A 20796-nucleotide genomic window follows, 5' to 3' on the forward strand; every position below is an offset into this window, starting at 1 on the left:
CGTTTTCACTCCCCTGCAATGTTTTCGTATTTACATCTCTGTTTTTATATGGTATTTTCGTCCACTCGTTAGAGTTTTTTTGCTGAAGAGAAATGGATTTTTGTTTGACTAATGGCTCAGTTATTTCTTTTCGAAGTTATATATCTTACTATTCAATACACTGATGGTTTGCTGAAGGCTAGAAATACGCCCATTTAGCTCCATAATTTCGTACCTACAATTTTCACACACTGTATTTTTACCGACATTATTTTCGTTTTTCGCAAGAATACTGCTCACTTGTTCACACAACGTCTCCGCCATCTGTCTATTGTAGGGCAGAATGAAAACTGATCCGAAATATTTAGTAGAATAGGTACTAGGCAGGGCTGAATCTTCTTTCAGAGTCGCAACAAAGTTACCTCCATAGGGGCAAACTAGCCTCGTTTTACCACGAGTTTAAAACAAATTAAAGTACAATATGTTCGTGGAAATCCCGTGCAACACGCATACACCGAGCGCGGTTGCGCAGTGGTATGAGATTGGACTCTTATTCGAGAAAAAGGCGGTTCGGATTATCGTCTGGCCATGCAGATTCAGACGTCGGCTTTCTGTGGAACGCATAAGGCTAATGCTGTATTGGTTCCTTCGTTATAGCATGGCTGAATTCCTTCTCCATCCGTCCCACGGATTTACTTCATCACTAATGGTCTTGCCATCGACGGGACGTTAACTTCTAATATACTTTTTGTAGGATGAAGGCGGTATGTTTGTATGACCTTTCGACTGTAATTATTCGATTGCTATCATATTCCACTGCTGGTAGAAGACGCTGTGTTTTTCCTCTTTTCTCTGAGTGTTGGGAATGGTTGCTGTTGACGTCAGTAATGTAGGTCATGGTCTGTGTGTGAGATATAAAAAGCATACGGAAATAAAGCATATTCGATTGCTTAGTGCAGTTTTGTGTTGTATATTGAAGTTAATGCTATATCTAGTGCAATGAACAATCACTTAGATCCCCGAAGACCTGATAAAGAAGTAAGGTTAGTTACTAAAGTGTCTGTTTCTACAGTGCGATCTATCACATGGTTACGTTCGTTTACATTGATGTTACGTTTTTAAAGGGTTGTTGATGTTTTTGTGGCATTTCAGAAAGCTGTAGATTCACACGTTTCGGAGATTCACGCGTTTCTTTCTTTTAGTTTGCTAGTAATAATTTGTTGAGCGGTCTTTTTAAAACTATGTTTCAAATGACAGCATTATACATATGTTCTAAAGGCACAACCGTAAAATGCTGTTTTCTTATTACTGTAGTTCTAGTTTCGCCATAGATACAACACATAAACATGACTTAGGTTCTACAACTTTACCAGTACCTAATTACTTACGTAATGGAAGGAAGGCTGTTTATCAACACCAATTGGGTTTTAAATGCACAAGTACAGTTGGCCAAAGATGGGACAGCGAATCAACTGAGTGCTTGCTTATGGTACTGCCTTATACCTACGTGAGAATAACTAGGGGAACAATTGAAAGCTTATGTGAGAATTAACTCGTGGATTTACGAGCCCACCTCTCAAATATGGAGCTGTCTTCATCACTGCATCACGTTATTGATGCAGACCTCCACACACCTGTAAATAAGTTCCCATGTAAAACTAGAAATTAGTCATACATTACAGTAAGGGTAAAAAATATGCAGCATGATAATGTGTTTATAATCACTCATTTGAACATACTGGGCCATTCCTTCACTTATTGTACCAAATTTATGGTTTGTCACATTCATATGAGTAAAAGCAGTGCTTTAGAAAGGAAGCTAGCAAAACTGCTCTTCATACTAACACTTGGTAGAGAAAATTCCCCCACCCCATCCATACATACAGAACCAAGTAGATGTCTACATCTAAATCTGTACTCTTCAAACCACTGTGAAGTGCATGCCAGAGGGTACATGCCTCTTGATTAGCTTATATATAAATTTGAATTTCACAGTTTCCACCCATCATCACTTTACACACTCTCCTGGGAACATACCACCTCAATGTTGACATTACATGTTTAGTGATGTACAACACATGATGCTCTTGTGCTAAACTACCCCATGATGAGATATGCTGTTCATATTTGGTTTTTCTCACCTCTAATTCCTGCACTCAACCTCTGTAAAGATGGTCCCAGACACATTAGCATTACTGAAGAATTGGTCAAACAAGCATTTTGTAAAGTGCCTTTCTGCTGAATGAATTGCATGTTAAGGGACAAAAATGGCTTTGGGTATCATTAAGTTCAACTCACCCATAGTTGGAACACTTATAAAGACAGCAATATTTTTCAATTGGTTTGGACACATTGATACTCCAGTGACCTACTTTGAATTGCTACTAAAAGGGGTGGGGGGGGAGGTATCTCATAAGATCCAGTTATTTTCACTCTGTTGTAGTTGATTTTGTACTGTGGGAAAACTTATTTTAGTATCGTTCATTTGAATGTCTGTGAAGTGACAAATGAGGAGTCATAGTACAATCTTTCCAAATGAAACAAGACTGAAAGACTGCTATGTATGTGCACTGTGGTACATTTGTGTGTGTTGGTCAGCTGCCAGCCCTTGAAAAAAGTGCTAGACTTTTGCAGGTCTTCATGAATTTTAATAAAATTTGCAGGTGTTGCAACACGTATTTCCAAAAGCACCATCTTCAGATGGTCTCGTGAAGTTTTTGATGTTATTCCTGTCGTCACTGATGTGTGTTGTGAACATTAATGCTGCTCGTACACTGTCATACAATACACTGAAATTACTTTCATATCTCTGTTTCTCCCTACGAAGACTGACATGCTGATAGCTATTTGTGAGGAAATCCTCAACTGTCACAAAAAAATGGGGTCGACAGAAGCGTCCGTTCCCACGCGTTGGCTTTAACCTGTGACGTAAGGGTGTTGTCGTGTGTGACGTCATGACGGCGCGGAGTTTGGTTTGTGAGTGTGGCGTGTTTGTAGATGTCGTGTTGTGGTTTTTTTGTGCTCTCTGGTGGTATGTTCAGGTTTTCGTTTGCCTGGTGTGATGGGCCAGTTTGCTTTTGCTCATTATCCAGAATTGTTCGAGTGTCGGCTGTGTTTGTAGTGGAATTCGTTTCAGTGAGTTAACGATTTTGTGTGAAGGTTAATTTAGTGTTGTTCGCTGTGCGTCGTGTGGTAATTTTAGTAAAATTAATCGGTTGTTGTTTTTGTTCAGGAATGGATATGACGGATAAAATTAAGAGTGCGCAAGTCAAGGGAAGTGTTCGATCCCAATGTGTGGCTGTGTATGTTGTATTGGAAGATGTTTTTGAACTATATAGGCCAAGGGAAGTGTCCGATTCCAGATGATGTGTTTAGTGGTATTTGGGGAGTTTTGTGATGTCGGCTTTTTTCGTCGTTTTATGTGATTTTGTACTGGGGTGGGTGTCTAAATTTGTTTATATTTAGTTTGCCCCCGCCCAAGAACACCTCATTTCCCGCGGTTGTCCCGTTAGTGTCATTAGGCTTTTTGTGGAAAGTGTGTGTTTGTTTTTCGATGTATTTTCGTCCCCATAATGTGTACGTAACGACTTTATATGCGCCATATTGGAATCGTGGTTTATGGTCGTTTCCGCCATATTTGTGACGTCATGGGTCAAAGCAGACGGGCGGGATCGGACGCTTCCGTATTTCCCAAAAAGGACAAATTTCTATAAACTCTTATTTGTTTCACTAGGTGATAATCCAGAGCTGTGTTGAATCCTTTCTGCCCGTCAAAGAACACACTGTTAAACTTGGTGCTGCTGTCTGTGGTTAAAGTTGTGGACTGCCTCCTGAAATCATGGTTGTGGCAACAGATTGAACTTTTAGTGCTTCCTGAGGTGTAGGTTAGGTTTGAAGGTGACAGTTTGGTTGCGAGTTGGTGAAGCCAACTAATGTGAAGGTACAAAATCTGGTTGTGATAACATATTCACTGGTAGTGAAGCTTGAAAAATACAAAGGGAGTCTAATACATAACTTTTACCCTATTTACTGCAGTCCGATTCTCATGAACAAGCATAGAATGTGATCCATAATTCTACTGCTCTAAAAGTATAGTTATGAGCACATTTGGTTTGGGGTTAACTGAACTGTTCAATTCCACTTTGACCAGTCATCTTTCAACCTAATCTAGTTACCAGGCTATGCTACAGTTCAGTATGTCATCACAGCTAAGCTTTTGCATTCAGATTCATTTACTTGTTTAACTCTCAATCAAATTGTCTCCTTCAAACCTAACCTAGATTTCAAGCTATGCTACAGATCAGTTGGGCTCCATAACTAACATTTCAAAAACAGGTAAAGGAGGAATACCAGCTGTTGACTTTGAGTGATGCAGGTGTCAAACAACATGACGTCTTTTTCTTTCTTTCATTCATTCATTTTCCCCCCTTTCATGTGGGCTAAGTTACAGATAAGTCTGTCACAACCACCACATAATTTGATTCCACATTCAGTAGCTTTGCCAACTAACAATAAAACAGAAAATGTGAACCAAAAGATGATGTCACAGCAGCCATTAACTTTGTTACTAGTCAATGCCAACAACTGGTATAGAATATTCCTCTTGACTCCCGAAAATATTAAGGTGAGGTAGTGGACTCAGACATGCCCTCCGCTCTCCTGACCACGGTAACAGAGTGATCTATATCATAGACGAAGGTTGAGAGTATGTTGGAAGGTGATAATTTAGTTGACAAAGGGAATGTGACTGTGTAATAAGAATTTTGATAATAGGATCTCTAGTGTTTGTTTATATTTAGTTTGCCCCCGCCCAAGAACACCTCATTTCCCGCGGTTGTCCCGTTAGTGTCATTAGGCTTTTTGTGGAAAGTGTGTGTTTGTTTTTCGATGTATTTTCGTCCCCATAATGTGTACGTAACGACTTTATATGCGCCATATTGGAATCGTGGTTTATGGTCCTTTCCGCCATATTTGTGACGTCATGGGTCAAAGCAGACCAGATGTCTACATTTGTGCCGTATTTAACACAGTATAGATAACACAGATTTTGCTATACAAACTATAATTGGAAAGTTCAGAATACCTTTATTAGAGAATGAAAAAGCCTCAAACTAGTATTTTGATGCACATTATGAACATATATTGTACATAAACTATCAGAAATAGAAGGGGGTTCACCATGTAAGTTTGCCCAAAAACTAAGACAGATGCAAAAGAAATGTATTCAGTGTTCTGTTCTCTTTATGTTTTGAGCACATATGGTGTCATGTCACATCATCATTATGTTATGGGACAAAGGAGAAATCTGGTATCATTAGGTTCAATTGACCCATTGTTTGAACATTTATGAAAACAGTAATGGTCTGCAGTTTTTTCCAGTTTTGGAGACAAGGATTCTTCAGTGACCAACTATAAGCTTGCCCTTTTTTTTTTAAAAAAAAAAGGGAAGGGAAAAACTCTTTCACATAATCTGTACACAAGCCTCTCGTAAGATCCGTTTATTTGTACTCATTATTTGTAATCATTAGGACTTGTGTGTGATGAACCACAGTACAATCTTCCCAAATGAGACATGTGTGGAAGATTTGCAGTATTTTGGTCTTCTGCCACTCACCATTTCAGTGCAATAGGCCTTGCCTTTTTTTAACCATTTATACTCCTTTGTTCAGCTCCAGAGGTGAATATTAGATTTTGATTGTGCAGGTAGTCTGCAATCTGTTTCCTGCACATTTGCGACGCTGAAATTTATTCCTAGTTTTCTTAATGTTTGTTTTTAATGGAGCTATGACAACCCCATGGTCACTTCTGCATGTTAATTGAATTGAAAAGTTCAGGTCTGTCCTGCGTCATCAGGTGATTCTATAATTTCTCAATGTAATTTTTGAACAAGACATTTAGAACAAGTCGTGTCCCATATAGATGTCTTTTTTCCTTCTAATGTTGAAATAGTCGTTAATGAATACAGAATCTCAGTTTGATGCACCTGATCTGTAGTGCTGTAGTGTAGCCCAAATGTAGCTTAGCTTGGAAGATATGTTTGGCTCTGAGATGTCAAAGGCAACAAATGTGCCATGGCCCATGACACAGCCCCAGGCCCTGCTTCAGTTCGCAATCAGATGATCCAACACCTGAATGTTCCCCAAAGCCAACAGTCTTCAACCGTCTTTGGATCCCCCCCCCCCCCCTCCTCCCTCCCCCCTATGATGAATTTAGTATAGTTGTGCCAACACTTAAGCCAGGCAACAGGCTAGTGTCTCTCAGTAATTATCTGCTCATTAGCCACACCAATGTACTTCACAAGTAGCTTGAAAGAATGGTTGCCTGCAGGTTCTCAAATCTCGGGGCTTTTTGTCTCCCTATCAGTGTTGTTTCTGGGAAGGACAATCAACAATCGACCATCTGCTTAGGTTGGAAACAGCAATCCCATGGACTTTTTGTTAACTCCAACAACCTGCCACAGTCTTTCTTTTTTTTACTGCATAAAGGGTATGACACTACTTTGTGTCATCACATTTTACTTGCCCTCCATGCATGACTGGGTATTTAGAGACCACCTACTGATTTTTATTCATTTTTACCTCACCAGTTGTACAAGGTTAGAGGTGGCACTTCAGTCAGCTTCCCACAGGATTGTGTGTCGAGTGTCACTCTTTCCCTCATTGCCATTAATGAGTTTGTGGTGACCTCTGTTGGGTCACCCCTCAGGGGCTCAGCATTCATTTGATGAGTACGGCGGGCTTGACGACTCTTTGGTTCCTGAGCTGGGAACTGATAACCAGTGTTCTGTCACCGTAAGCTGTGGTCATACTTCAATGACCACCATGTGGCGCAGCGGTGGAATGTTGTATGTTTCGGAGAATGGGGGTCTTGGCTTCACCGCCTGGACCACGAGGATGGTACACACCTCTATAAAAAAACCCTCAACCTCAAGGTGTGCTATGTGCTGAGGAGTTGACTGGCTGTTGATGTAAAACAGTCTTTAGGGGGAAACCTCTGGGGCACCTGTCCCCCCTCCCCCAGTTGTATCAGGCTTGCTCAGGTGTGAAGGGCTGTGCCTGGGTCGATGGTTGTTTCCCTAGAGTCTCATGGGATCCTTATGGAACTGTCTCATGAAACTACTACTCCTGATGGGACAGGTGTACTGTCAGGCAGCACCTACACCCATTCCTCGAAGAGAGCTTGGTTGGTCAGTCCTCCTGAAAAGAAGCCTCAGAGTAATAGTAACAGCGCATTAGAATGTCAACACTTTCATTGTAATAAAGTGAAATGGAGACAGCTTTGGGAAGATATCCCCTTTCTATATTCACAAGGCATTGGAAGGTATTGCTGGGTCTCTGAAAAGTGTCAAATGACTTCATAATGGAACGCTTTTAGTTGAAACTGCTAATTCCAACCAAATATCTAAGCTTCTGGGATGTAAGGCCCAGTCGAGGCTGAATTGCATAACACCCTTAACTATAGTAAGGGCATGGTTACCTGCTCTGATATAATGGAAGTGAACCCCGCGGAGTTATGTGAAGGGTGGAAGAATGTGGGCATCACAGAGGTGCAGAATTATATGAGGAGAGTCAATGGCAAATTGGAAAAATCGGCAACATTTATTCTAACATTTAGTATTCCTGAATTACCAGAAGATATCCTAGCAGGCTATATCCGTCTTAAGGTTTGCCTGTTTGTTCCTAACCCCAAGTGATACTATAAATGTCAAAGATTTGGCCATACCACTATGAGATGTAACAGGAAAACTACGTGTGGCAATTGTGGAGGCTCTGCTCAAGAGTCAGGGACTTCCTGTACACTTCCTCCGAAATGTGTAAACTGCTCTGGGGATCACCCAGTGTGGGGTTTACAATGAGGAAAAGAAAATTCAGGAGTTGAAAGTAAAGAGACGCATACCTTATGGTGAAGCTAAAAAAGGCTTACAAAGCCATGCGACAACCGGTTTTTGCTACTTCTTTTGCATCAACCGTTAAGACACCAATAGCTAAGTGTGATGCGTCCACACAAACTCAGACCACAGATTCCAGTACGAGCACTTGCACTTGTCGATGTACCTGTGGGGGAAATGCTCCACTTGCAACTGATGTTGTTCGGAAGCCCTCAGCAGTAGGCTACCACCTAAGCCACATACCACTGCCCAACTTTAGAAGCCAACTAAGCCATCCCCACAACCCAGGCAGACGCTGCCTCCTGTCAGTAAAGAAAAATGCCCTTCGGAAAGTAGTTCTAAGTCCAAGAAAGCGGTAGGTAAACCTTTGGATTGACGAGCTCTCTTACTTCCTCATGACTATGCTCTTGAGGATATGGACTTCCAATTGGAGGAACCAGAGAGCACGGAACGGGCTAACGTTTCCCCTGACCTCCCGGGTAAATCACCGCCTCTGAGGGAGATAAAAAAGAGCCACCAGCGCTAACCAATGTTGTCTTCCATAGGGACTTCTGTGTTGAAGTGGAATTTGAATGGATATCGCTCACATTTGGAAGAATTCCAGCTGCTGGTCCAGGATAAACCTTTCTGCATCTGCTTACAAGAGACACATCTTAAAAAAAAAAAAAACACACACACACACACACACACACACACACACACACACACACACACACACACCTGCATTATGGGTCTACCACATATACAGGAAGGATGATACTACTGGAGACAGGGCTAAAGGTGGAGTGGCTATTTTTCTCGATGACAGGTCCAATCCTCTCCTGTCCCTCTTACCATGACTGCAAGCAGTTGCTGTGAAAGTTCTCGCACCCTTTCTTTGTACCTGCCCCCCCATGACACTTTGGATGCGGATGCACTGGCAGACCTCTCCCATGCCCTTTCCTTCTTGTGGGGACTTCAATGCCCACAATGTGCTGTGGAGCTCGGCTACTACTTGCTCCAGGGGTCGGATGATCGAGCAACTCGTCCCTTGTCCGTTCTGAGAATATCTGCCTTCTGAATGCGGGTCAGATGACTCACTTTTCCACAGCTACAGGGTCTTTCTCAGCTATTGATCTTTGTTTTTGTTCCCCAGCTATTGCAGACTCAGTTCAGTGGGAAGTGGCTCCAGATTTACATTATAGTGACCACTTCCCAGTGTGGATTCGACTGCCGCCTTGGTGGCCAGCAGGAGACCATGCAGGTGGCTGATACAAAGGACAAATTGGTTACAGTACAGTCGACAGGCTATTTTTGAGTGAAAGTATTGTGCACAGGAGGCAGTGGCCCAAATCACTCATGAGATCCAAAGGATTGCCTCAGTCCATCCCCAGGTCTATAAACCACTTCAGACAACGGCCTGTTCCTTGGTGGAATGACAACTGTCGATTGGCAATCAGGGCCAGACACACAGCTCTGCGGAACTTAAAACAGTGTCCAGGGGGTGTGAGAGCACATACTAGGCGAGTGATCAAAGAATGGAAGAGGGCTTCCCGGAGGGAATTCATGACTTCCAATAATCGGTCCACTTCCGCTGCACATGTTTGGAAATCAATAAGATGGATTTCAGGCAAGGGTAGTTGACATCCCCTTATGGCCTTGTCAAATGATGGGGTCTTGGACACGCCAGAAGACATGGCTCATGTTTTAGCTGAACACTTCTTTACTATTAAGTTATCCAGACAAGCTCCTGCTGTTCATGTATTCCGTCAGACTGCAGAGATGAGGAAGCTCAATTTCTTCTCGCATAATGAGGAAGTCTACAACCTTCCATTCTCCATGTGGGAACTGGAATCTGCTTTATCTGCAGCCAGAGACACTGCTCCAGGACCTGATGAGATCCATTATGCCATGCTTAGTCATCTGTGCCCTGAAGCAAAAGGTCAGCTCCTCCCTTGTTTCAATCAGATCTGGTTTGATGGAGAGTACCCCACGACTTGGAAGGAGCCAATATTAATTCCATTCTGGAAACCAGGCAAGGACCGTAACGCAACTAACAGTTATCGGATTGTCGCCCTTACTAGTTGTATGGGTAAGACTCTTGAATGCCTGGTCAACCACCGCCTTGTCTGGCTGCTCGAGTTCTGAGGTCACCTGAGCCACTCTGTGTGGTTTCATGTGCTACCGTTCCACTCTTGAAAACTTAATTCTACTGGAGGCGGTGATACAGGAGTCCTCCTTACGCTGAAACCATTTAGTTTTTGTGTTTTTTGACCTCAAAAAAGCATATCACACTACTTTGAGGTACAACATCCTTCGCCAGCTTCGTGAATGGCAAGTACGTGGACGCCTGCCGCTTCTGATCCAATCCTTTCTCAAGGAACAGAGTTTTCGTTACCACATTGGCAATGCCATGTCCGATTGCTTTGTTCAGGAGAATGGTGCGCCCCAGGGCAGTGTCACATTGTTTGCCATCGCTATCAATGGCATTTCCTCCTCAGTCAGGAGCCCTGTCAAATGCTCTTTGTTTGTGTGTGACTTTGCTATGTTCTACTCTTCCTGTGATCTTACGAAGACGATGAGGCAGCTACAGCTGACCATTAGGAGGCTGGAAACCAGGGCCCAGACAACTGGTTTTAGGTTCTCACCTAAGAAGACTCCCCCCTGCGGGTCCGGGGATTAGAATAGGCCCGCGGTATTCCTGCCTGTCGTAAGAGGCGACTAAAAGGAGTCCATCCCCCTCACGGGGGTAGTTCGCGCCTGCGTCCGGAGACGGACGGTTCCACGACCTATCATCGTGGTCCTTTTGGTTTTTTCACTTCTCGTTTCTTCCTTCCTTTTGTTGGTTCCTTTCTTTGCTCTTCTCCACCTCACTGTCTTCCTTACTCTTTCCCTTGCCTTCTCCTTGCCTTCTCATTGCCTTTTTCTCCTTGCCTTCTCATTGCCTTTTTCTCCTTGCCTTCTCATTGCCTTTTTCTCCTTGCCTTCTCATTGCCTTTTTCTCCTTGCCTTCTCATTGCCTTCTTCTCCTTGCCTTCTTATTGCCTTCTTCCCCTTGCTTTCTCATTGCCTTCTTCTCCTTGCCTTCTCTGGTCTCCGCCTCGGCGTTTGAGACAGTCTGTCCTCTTTCTCCCTCTCTCTCTTCTTTTTCCTCTTCTTCCTTCCTCCCTGTGCGGGCCTGAAGGCCGACCCACGCGTTCGCACGCGTAGCCGGTGACGGGGTAACGCGTAAGTCCCCGCCCTGGGTAGACATGTAAGGCACGCGCGTACCCCCTGGTACAGGCCAGGCCCGGGGAGGGGTGATTGCCTGAGCTGATACCTTCTGACCATGCCGATTGGTCCCTCCGTCTGTTTCTCGGGAGGTGTGACCTGAGGTGTAAACATTCACCTAAGGCGGGAGTGCCCTCTGAGAGGGTCCCCACAAGGAAGGAGCGCGCCATCGGAGACGCTGGCAATCATGGGGGATTCCTCCGCAATGGATTCTACTCCATCTCTTTCGACTTCGACCCAAAAACGGAAACGTGACCAGCCAACAGTGACAAAAGTACTACCGCCTGCCCCACAGTTCCTCGTAGTTTCTCGAACTGAGGACGGAAAGGATTTTTCCTCTGTCAACCCTTTCGTTATTCAGAAGGGTGTAGATGCCATAGCCGGATCTGTCAAATCCTGTACCAGGTTGCGTAACGGCACCTTATTACTAGAAACTGAGAATGCCTTTCAGGCACAAAAACTGCTTCGGGCCACCCTCCTGTACACGTTCCCTGTCCGGGTGGAGGCCCACCGAACTTTGAATTCGTCTCGTGGTGTGGTCTATACTGGCTCCCTCAACGGATTGACTGACGAGGAGCTTCAATCATTCCTCGCTGAGCAGGGCGTGACGGCTGTCCATAGGGTCATGAAAAAGGTCAACAATGACCTTGTACCGACCCGGACAATTTTCTTGACCTTCGATAGTGTTAAGCTGCCATCGCGCATCAAGGCGGGCTACGAGGTTATTTCTGTTCGCCCCTATATCCCGACACCTACGCGCTGCTACCAGTGTCAGCGTTTCAATCACACTCGACAGTCTTGTTCCAATGCGGCTAAATGTGTCACCTGTGGCAGGGATGCCCATGAGGGTGACTGTCCACCTCCGTCTCCTCGTTGTGTGAACTGTCAGGGTGACCATGCCGCATCCTCCCGCGACTGTCCTGTCTATAAGGAAGAACGCTGTATCCAGGAAATTCGGGTCAAAGAGAAAGTGTCCACCTCGGCTGCTCGCAAGCTATTGGCTAGTAGGAAGCCCACGCTGCTCCCAGCGGGGAAATACAGTACTGTCCTCGCCTCTCCTCGGACTACCCGGGAGGTAGCAACCCAGACATGCGATCTGACCTTCAGCACCACGGTCGTCCGTTCGGCCAGTGCTAAGATCGCGCGGTCGACGTCTCCTCTTCCTCCCATCACCCCGCAGACACGAGCACCTTCTTCAGCTTCTGCTAAGACGAAGACACCGAAGTCAGATGCACGGGCCTTCAAGAAGGAACCATCCCGTGCAGACTTCCTCCGTACCTCGACCTCACAGCCTTCGACCGGTACTTCCACTACACGTCCTTCCAAAAAGGCGCATAGGAAGCACAGTTCTCCTTCCCCGCCACGGCGCATTTCTTCTCTTGCACCACCCGGCGGCTGCCGCCCCAGGCCGTCATCCGTTTCGCCTGGCCGCACCGCTGGTCGCCGTACATCTGGCCGTTCACTGGCGGAGGAAGCTCCCCCTCCCGGCCATCCTCCCGAGATGGCCGATGACCCTATAGACCCAATGGACGATGACTGTCCGCCTACTGATAGCGGCGGCAGTGCTCGCTCGAAGCCAGGCCCTAAGCGGCCTTCGAGGTGACCACTTCTCTCATCTTTCTTTTCTTACGATGGCACTTATTCACTGGAATATTCGCAGCATTCGCTCCAACCGAGAGGACTTGAAGTTGCTGCTCCGCTTGCACCGTCCGCTTGTCGTAGCCCTCCAGGAAACGAAGCTACGCCCATGCGATCAAATTGCCTTGGCACACTACACCTCTGTGCGTTTTGACCTACCCCCTGTGGTAGGTATCCCAGCTCATGGAGGGGTTATGTTGCTGGTCCGGGATGATATTTACTACGATCCCATCACATTGCACACCGGCCTGCAGGCAGTTGCCATCCGCATTACTCTCCCCACTTTTACGTTTTCCTTTTGTACCGTTTACACTCCATCGTCATCTGCCGTTACCAGGGCAGCCGTGATGCAACTTATTGCTCAGCTACCTGCACCATTTTTGTTAACTGGAGACTTCAATGCCCACCATCCCCTTTGGGGCTCTCCAGCATCCTGCCCGAGGGGCTCCTTGTTAGCAGACCTCTTCAACCAGCTCGATCTTGTCTGCCTCAATACTGGTGCCCCTACTTTTCTTTCGGACACATCTCACACCTATTCCCATTTAGACCTCTCTATATGTACTCCCCAACTTGCACGCCGGTTTGAGTGGTATGCACTTTCTGATACGTATTCGAGCGACCACTTCCCGTGTGTTATCCATCTCCTGCAGCATACTCCCTCTCCGTGCTCATCTAGTTGGACCATCTCCAAAGCAGACTGGGGGCTCTTCTCTTCCAGGGCGACCTTTCAGGATCAAACCTTTACAAGCTGCGATCGTCAGGTCGCACACCTCACGGAAGTCATTCTCGCTGCTGCTGAATATTCCATCCCTCACCCTCCTTCTTCTCCACGTCGCGTACCGGTCCCCTGGTGGACCGCAGCATGTAGAGACGCTTTACGTGCTCGTCGACGTGCTTTACGCACTTTTAAACGCCACCCTACAGTGGCGAATTGTATCAATTATAAACGATTACGTGCTCAGTGTCGTCGTATTATCAAAGAAAGCAAGAAAGCCAGCTGGGCTGCTTTCACAAGCACCTTCAACAGTTTTACTCCTTCTTCTGTTGTCTGGGGTAGCCTGCGCCGGCTATCTGGCACTAAGGTCCACTCACCAGTTTCTGGCTTGAAGGTCGCGAATGACGTCCTTGTGGCCCCTGAGGCTGTCTCCAATGCCTTCGGCCGCTTTTTCGCAGAGGTTTCGAGCTCCGCTCATTACCACCCTGCCTTCCTCCCCCGCAAACAGGCAGAGGAGGCTAGGCCACTTACCTTCCGCTCCTCGAATTGTGAAAGTTATAATGCCCCATTCACCATGCGGGAACTCGAAAACGCACTTGGCCGATCACGGTCCTCTGCTCCAGGGCCAGATTCTATTCATATTCAGATGCTGAAGAACCTTTCTCCTGCGGGTAAAGGTTTTCTTCTTCGCACATACAATCGCATCTGGATTGAGGGACATGTTCCCGCATGCTGGCGCGAGTCTATTGTTGTCCCGATTCCTAAGCCGGGGAAGGACAAGCACTTGCCTTCCAGTTATCGACCTATCTCGCTTACCAGCTGTGTCTGTAAAGTGATGGAGCGAATGGTTAACTCTCGATTGGTTTGGCTGCTCGAGTCTCGACGCCTACTTACCAATGTACAATGTGGATTTCGTAGGCGCCGCTCTGCTGTTGACCATTTGGTTACCTTGTCGACCTTCATTATGAATAACTTCTTGCGGAAGCGCCCGACCGCGGCTGTGTTCTTTGATTTGGAGAAGGCTTACGACACCTGTTGGAAGGCGGGCATCTTCCGCACCATGCATACATGGGGCCTTCGCGGTCGCCTCCCTCTTTTTATTCGTTCCTTTTTAATGGATCGACAGTTCAGGGTACGTGTGGGTTCTGTCCTGTCCGACACCTTTCGCCAGGAGAATGGGGTGCCACAGGGCTCAGTTTTGAGCGTCGCTCTCTTCGCCATCGCGATCAATCCAATAATGGATTGCCTCCCAGCTGATGTATCAGGCTCCCTTTTCGTGGACGATTTTACCATCTATTGCAGCGCGCAGTGTACACGTGTCCTGGAGCGCTGTCTTCAGCGTTCTCTTGACCGTCTTTACTCCTGGAGTGTCGCCAATGGCTTCCGTTTTTCTGCCGAGAAGACGGTCTGTATTAACTTCTGGCGATACAAGGAGTTTCTCCCACCGTCCTTAAGACTCGGTCCCGTTGCTCTCCCAATCGTGGAGACAACCAAATTTTTAGGCCTTACATTTGACAGGAAACTTAGCTGGTCTCCACATGTGTCATATTTGGCCGCCCGTTGTACCCGTTCTTTAAATGTCCTCCGTGTTCTCAGTGGTCTGTCGTGGGGAGCGGATCGAACCGTCCTACTTCGTCTATATCGGTCGATCGTCCGCTCCAAGCTGGATTATGGGAGCTTCGTATACTCCTCTGCACGGCCATCCATCTTACGCCGCCTCAACTCCATACAACATCGGGGTTTACGACTTGCGATCGGAGCATTTTATACCAGTCCCGTAGAGAGTCTTCATGCTGATGCTGGCGAATTGCCACTCACCTACCGGCGCGATATACTGCTTTGCCGGTATGCCTGTCGGCTACTGTCAATGCCCGACCATCCATCTTATCGTTCCTTTTTTGACGACTCTCTTGACCTCCAATACGGGTTGTATGTCTCTGCCTTGCTACCCCCTGGAGTTCGCTTTCGTCGCCTCCTTCAACACCTTAATATTTCACTCCCTGCATCCTTTCGAGTGGGCGAAAGCCGCACGCCTCCTTGGCTCCAGGCTCAGGTCCGCGTTCACCTCGACCTCAGCTCGCTCCCAAAAGAGGTCACCCCCGGTTCGGTCTACCACTCCCGTTTTTTGGAACTTCGTTCGAAGTTCAACAACATGACTTTCATTTATACAGATGGCTCTAAGACCAATGACGGGGTCGGGTGTTCCTTTATTGTCGGGGCACAAAGTTTCCAATACCGGCTCCATGGCCATTGTTCGGTCTTCACAGCTGAGCTCTTTGCCCTCTACCAGGCTGTTCTTTACATTTGCCGCCACCGACATTCTGCTTATGTCATCTGCTCAGATTCCCTGAGCGCCATCCAGAGCCTCAGTGATCCGTACCCGGTTCACCCTTTCGTACACCGGATCCAACGCTCTCTTCAGCAGCTGGTGGACGTCGGTACGCCGGTTAGCTTTATGTGGGTTCCTGGCCATGTCGGTATCCCTGGGAACGAAGCTGCAGATGCCGCGGCCAAGGCTGCGGTCCTCCAGCCTCGGACAGCTTCTTGTTGTGTCCCTTCGTCCGATTTTAGCAGGGTCATTTGTCGGCGCGTTGTGTCGTTGTGGCATGCCGACTGGGCTGCACTTACCGACAACAAGCTTCGGGCCTTAAAACCTCTTCCCGTGGCTTGGACGTCCCCCTCACGCCCTTCTCGGCGGGAGGAGGTCGTTTTAGCAAGGTTAAGAATTGGACACTGCCGGTTCAGCCATCGCCATCTGCTGACGGCTGCGCCGGCGCCGTTCTGCCCATGTGGGCACTTGCTGACGGTTAGACATATTTTAATGTCCTGTCCAGATCTTACCACACTGCGCCTCGATCTTAACCTGCCTAATAGTTTAGATGCCATTTTAGCGGATGACCCACGAGCAGCTGCTCGTGTTCTTTGTTTTATCAATTTGACGAACCTCGCTAAGGACATTTGATGATGTTGTTTTAATCTTACGCCTGTCAGTCTGTCTTTTATTGTGTTTTCCCTTTTAGTTGTTGTTGTCAACTTGTGCCTCGCGGTGCATTCTTAGAGTAGTCAGGGCGCTAATGACCATTGACGTTGTGCGCCCGAAAACCACAAAAAAAAAAAAAAAAAAAAAAAAAAAAACCTAAGAAGACTGTGTGTCAATTTTAATTGTGCTTGTTGGAGTTTTAACCAACCAGAGCTTACAATGGAGAACCATATTTTAAGTTTTCAAGACACTATGCACTTTTTGGGTTTATTATTTGACTAGAAATTAACATGGCTCCCACACCTGAAAGACCTACGAACAAAGGGCTTCCGGTTGTTGAACGTTTTGAAATGCTTTGGTGGAAAAACATGGGGAACTGACAGGTCGCGGCTCCTGCAGTTTTATAGGGCATTTGTTCGATCACGCCTAGACTATGGCAGCGTGGTTTGCGGATTGGCCTGTTCTTCCTACTTCCGGATGTTAGATGCTGTCCACCATGAGGGCATTCAGATATCGATTGCAGCCTTTCGGACCAGCCCAGTTCAGAGTCTATGTGCAGAAGCTGGTGAACCACCCCTCTGGATTCAGCGTCATATCCTTTTGGCTCGACAGGTGCTGAAAATCTTGGCCTCACCTCAGTCATTGGCATTTAGTTCAGTGATCCAACCCACCTTCAAACGACTGTTCAGGAATCAACCCCAAACGACCCAGCCATTTGGTATACTGCTGCGGACTGTCTCAAGGATCTGGATCTCTCAGGCATGAAAATACACACCCATGGAGGGAATGCACTGCCACCTTGGTGTCTTCAGAGGCCGAAAGTGATTTTAAGCTTGACACAGTACACGAAAATTTGTACTCCAGATGTTGTTTTTACAACTTTGTTTTCGTCTATTTTAAGTATGTACCATAGTTTTATCGTTATTTATACAGATGGATCCCAGCAGGGGAATGCTCTCGGTTGTTCTGTGGTTTTCCCTGATAGGGGTTTTAAAATGCATCTTCCAGAACAATTTACAAATTATGATGTGGAGTTATGTGGCATTCTGATGGCACTGGAGAGGGTTCACAGACATCACCGTACCAGTTTCCTTGTCTGTTCCAACTCTCTTAGTGCACTGCAAGCACTCCACCAAATGTATCCGGTAGACCCGCTGATTCAGCTCATCCATGACTCCTTACAGCAGCTCCAACGCCGTGGCAAGGAGGTGATCTTTTGCTGGGTACCTGGCCATGTTAGGACACAGGGTAACAACGTGGCTGACAAAGCTGCCAAGGAAGCATGTTGGGGTGGTGCTGTCCATCAATGCACGCCATTATCTCATTTTCTGACAGATGCATCATGCGTCAGTGGGAGACTGAATGGTTGCAGGTGTCAGACAACGAACTGCGGTCACTCAAATCGACGACAAAGGCTTGGCGGACTTCGTGTCGGCCTCGCTGCTGGAAGGAGGTTTTGCTTACCAGTCTGCGCATTGGGCTTCCTCCTCCGGCGTTAGGATCCACCATTCTGTGAAGTTAGTGGCGTGTCGCTTTCAGCTCAGCATATTGTGGCTACATGTGTCCTGTATACAGATATTAGGGCAGTCCTTGGTCTTGCTGGAGATCTTTCCACCATCCTCACAGATACAGATACCAGTGTTAAGAGTGGTGAAATTTTGTGGGCTATCAGGCCTCATCCCTAAACTGATATGGAAGGGTGGAAGATTTTAGTACATTATAAACTGCTCCACATGTGGGGACAGACTTCATCCCCATCTATGAGACTGACTTTGTCAGGGCACTGACCACCATGATGTCGAGTGCCGCCTCAACTAAATCACCATCTCTGTTGGGCCACTGGTCACCCTGCTTTGCATGTCAACGATTTTTGCATTAGGGTAATTTCATGTCAGTTCTGGGTTGGGGATTTTTTTTATGCCTGGGGACTGGGTGCTTGTATCAGCACCATCATCATTCATGATAGTGGCTAGATTGGATTGTGTAAAAACTGGGACTTTGTACAGGCGCTGATGACTGCGCAGTTGAGTGCCCCACAAACCAAAAATCATCATGTCAGTTCAGCATATAAAAGTAACATTTTCAATCTGACCAGCTCATTTCTTCCAAACTTGTCACATCCAGTGATCTAGATAAGAGATGAGAAACTACCAATTTGCAGAGGTATATGACAGTTGTGAAGATAGTTACAGGTCTGCGAAGTTTGGAAATTGTGTGAAATTTACATGTGTCTGTCTCAACCTAAATGACAATAATTTTGGTTCTCATCCAGATACACCAATGAAACTTGTATCATTACAAAGGTAATGAGTAGAGCTTTACATTGATGTGCAGCATGGTGGGATTCAAAGAATTTCCACTATAAAGGTCATTGACCTTCACCTTTGACCTTGAATATCTCACAATGCCCCACATACAATTCTTTTTAAATTAAATATTGTATTGCTTCAGCACGCTACAGTAAAGATGGTAAATATCAAGATGATATACCAATGGAATCGTGCTCCAAAATTTTTGTCATTGTCAGTACAGTATTTAAATGCAGAAGATAGCACATGAATATGAAACACAAATTATTAAAAAAAATACAATTCATGAGTAATGTTGTATAAAAATATGGTTTATATTGTTGTAGTGGTACAATGAATGATTTAAAGTGTAGCTTCAATGAAAAGGCAATAGAAAGTGGTTACATCTCATTTCATAAGTCTCCAATTAAATTGTTAATGTTCACCAGATCTGATGCAGTTACATCCTTCCAGTTGGTGTCACTGGATCCAATCTTGTGAGAATGTCACGTTTTCTGATGACACGAAAGTCTGGTTTGGCAGGAAACATAAATGATGGATATGGTCCATGTGGATGCAAGTAGTTGGCCTGTAGTTCTCTATTTCTTTATGAGTTTCTAAGACATATGCAATCCACCAATGACTGTCACAATACAGGCAACAAATCCATGTATATATCTTAACAGCAATCCATTCACCATAGTGATCACTAACTCTCCTCTGCTCACAAAAGAAGCAGAACATGTCTTTGTTTTTACTATACATTTTCTAATGCATATTACACCATGTAGCTTACGGGCACCTGTAACTTAACTTGTATTCTTGAAATGTTGGCTCAGCTTGGCAATGTCTTAATCATGATGGAAAACTGAAGTATAGTCAAAGACACATGGCGGAATATTTTCTTTGCACCACTGAAACATACTGACCCGGAATTCTGCTTACGTACCCAGCACCTGGCAGTTGTAGCACAATCCTGTTTCTTCAAGCTCTTTTCTTATAAGAAGCTGACCTAGCTGCCCCATATTTGTCACCTGAAGTCTAGCTATTTGCAGAAGCTCAACACCCTCCTCTTGGTGTGTGGATCATGCTACTCTTATCTGTATATCCCAAATGGATTACTGTTGCCAAGTTGGTGAGTTTTAGGCTCCTTCAGCTTTAAAACTATTAGACACAGTCCCCCATTGTGGTATGCATCTGGCCACTGGTTTCATTTGGAGTAGTCCCGTAGACAGACTCCTTGCCGGAGCAGGAATCTTCCCCTTCAGATTAGACAGTACCAGCTCTTGGTCTCGTATGCAATTGCCATTTGGCAGTTCATTGCTCATCCATCCACAGCTTGTGGTATAGTGGCTAATGTTGCTACCTCTGGATCAGGGGGTCCTGGGCTCGATTCCTGGCTGGGTTGGGGATTTTCTGTGCCCGGGGACTCGGTGTTTGTGTTGTCCTCAAAATCTCATCATCATTTGGGAAGTGGTGAGCTTGGAACTGGAAAGATTGGGAACTTGTACGGGTGCTGATGACCTCGATGTTGAGTGCCCCACAAACCACCACCACCACCACCACCACCACCACCATCATCCGAGTGGTGTTGTCATCCTGATACTCACCTTTGGGTGAGACTACCACTTGGATGGTGCCTTGTTTCCCTCTTCCAAGATCTCCAGCCCACCCCCCCCCCCCTCCCCCCTCCCTTGAGTGCTCCCCATGTTTTCTCCTGCCCTCCCCCTTGGACCAGTCTTATCCCAGGTCCTAAAGTCTGTTGCCCCTAAGACCTTTATGCTCTAAAGCTGAGGAACACAGGAGATATACTTTCACATCTTGTGCTGGTATGGAACGCCATTTGCTATCAGGAACGTGTAGTGTGTTTATGACAGAGCTGATAGGTGTTAGCAGAGCCCTCCAGTTTATTAAATGGACCTCCTTTGACCATGTTTTAATATGTACTAACCCAATGAGCAGTCTCCAGGCTATTGGCCGGTGCTATTCTTGCCACACTTTGGTCTCTCTAATTTATGACCTTGCTGACTTTAGTCACGTGGCCTGCTCAGTTGTCTTT

The 20796-nt window shown here is 46.0% G+C and overlaps 1 protein-coding gene across 1 annotated transcript in view; it reads left to right on the forward strand.

Moving 5' to 3' along the window:
- Window positions 1-823: 823 nt before the first annotated feature.
- Window positions 824-20796, forward strand: part of LOC124723134 (PAT complex subunit Asterix) — a 79441-nt gene continuing 59468 nt past the window's right edge. Inside the window, exon 1 of the mRNA XM_047248322.1 lies at window positions 824-1022. Coding sequence (XP_047104278.1) covers window positions 979-1022 — 44 coding nt within the window. The 5' untranslated portion in view covers window positions 824-978. The remainder of the gene's footprint in view (window positions 1023-20796) is intronic.

The sequence above is a fragment of the Schistocerca piceifrons genome, chromosome X (genome assembly GCF_021461385.2).
Source record: "Schistocerca piceifrons isolate TAMUIC-IGC-003096 chromosome X, iqSchPice1.1, whole genome shotgun sequence".
In the NCBI taxonomy this organism is placed as follows: Eukaryota; Metazoa; Arthropoda; class Insecta; order Orthoptera; family Acrididae; genus Schistocerca; species Schistocerca piceifrons.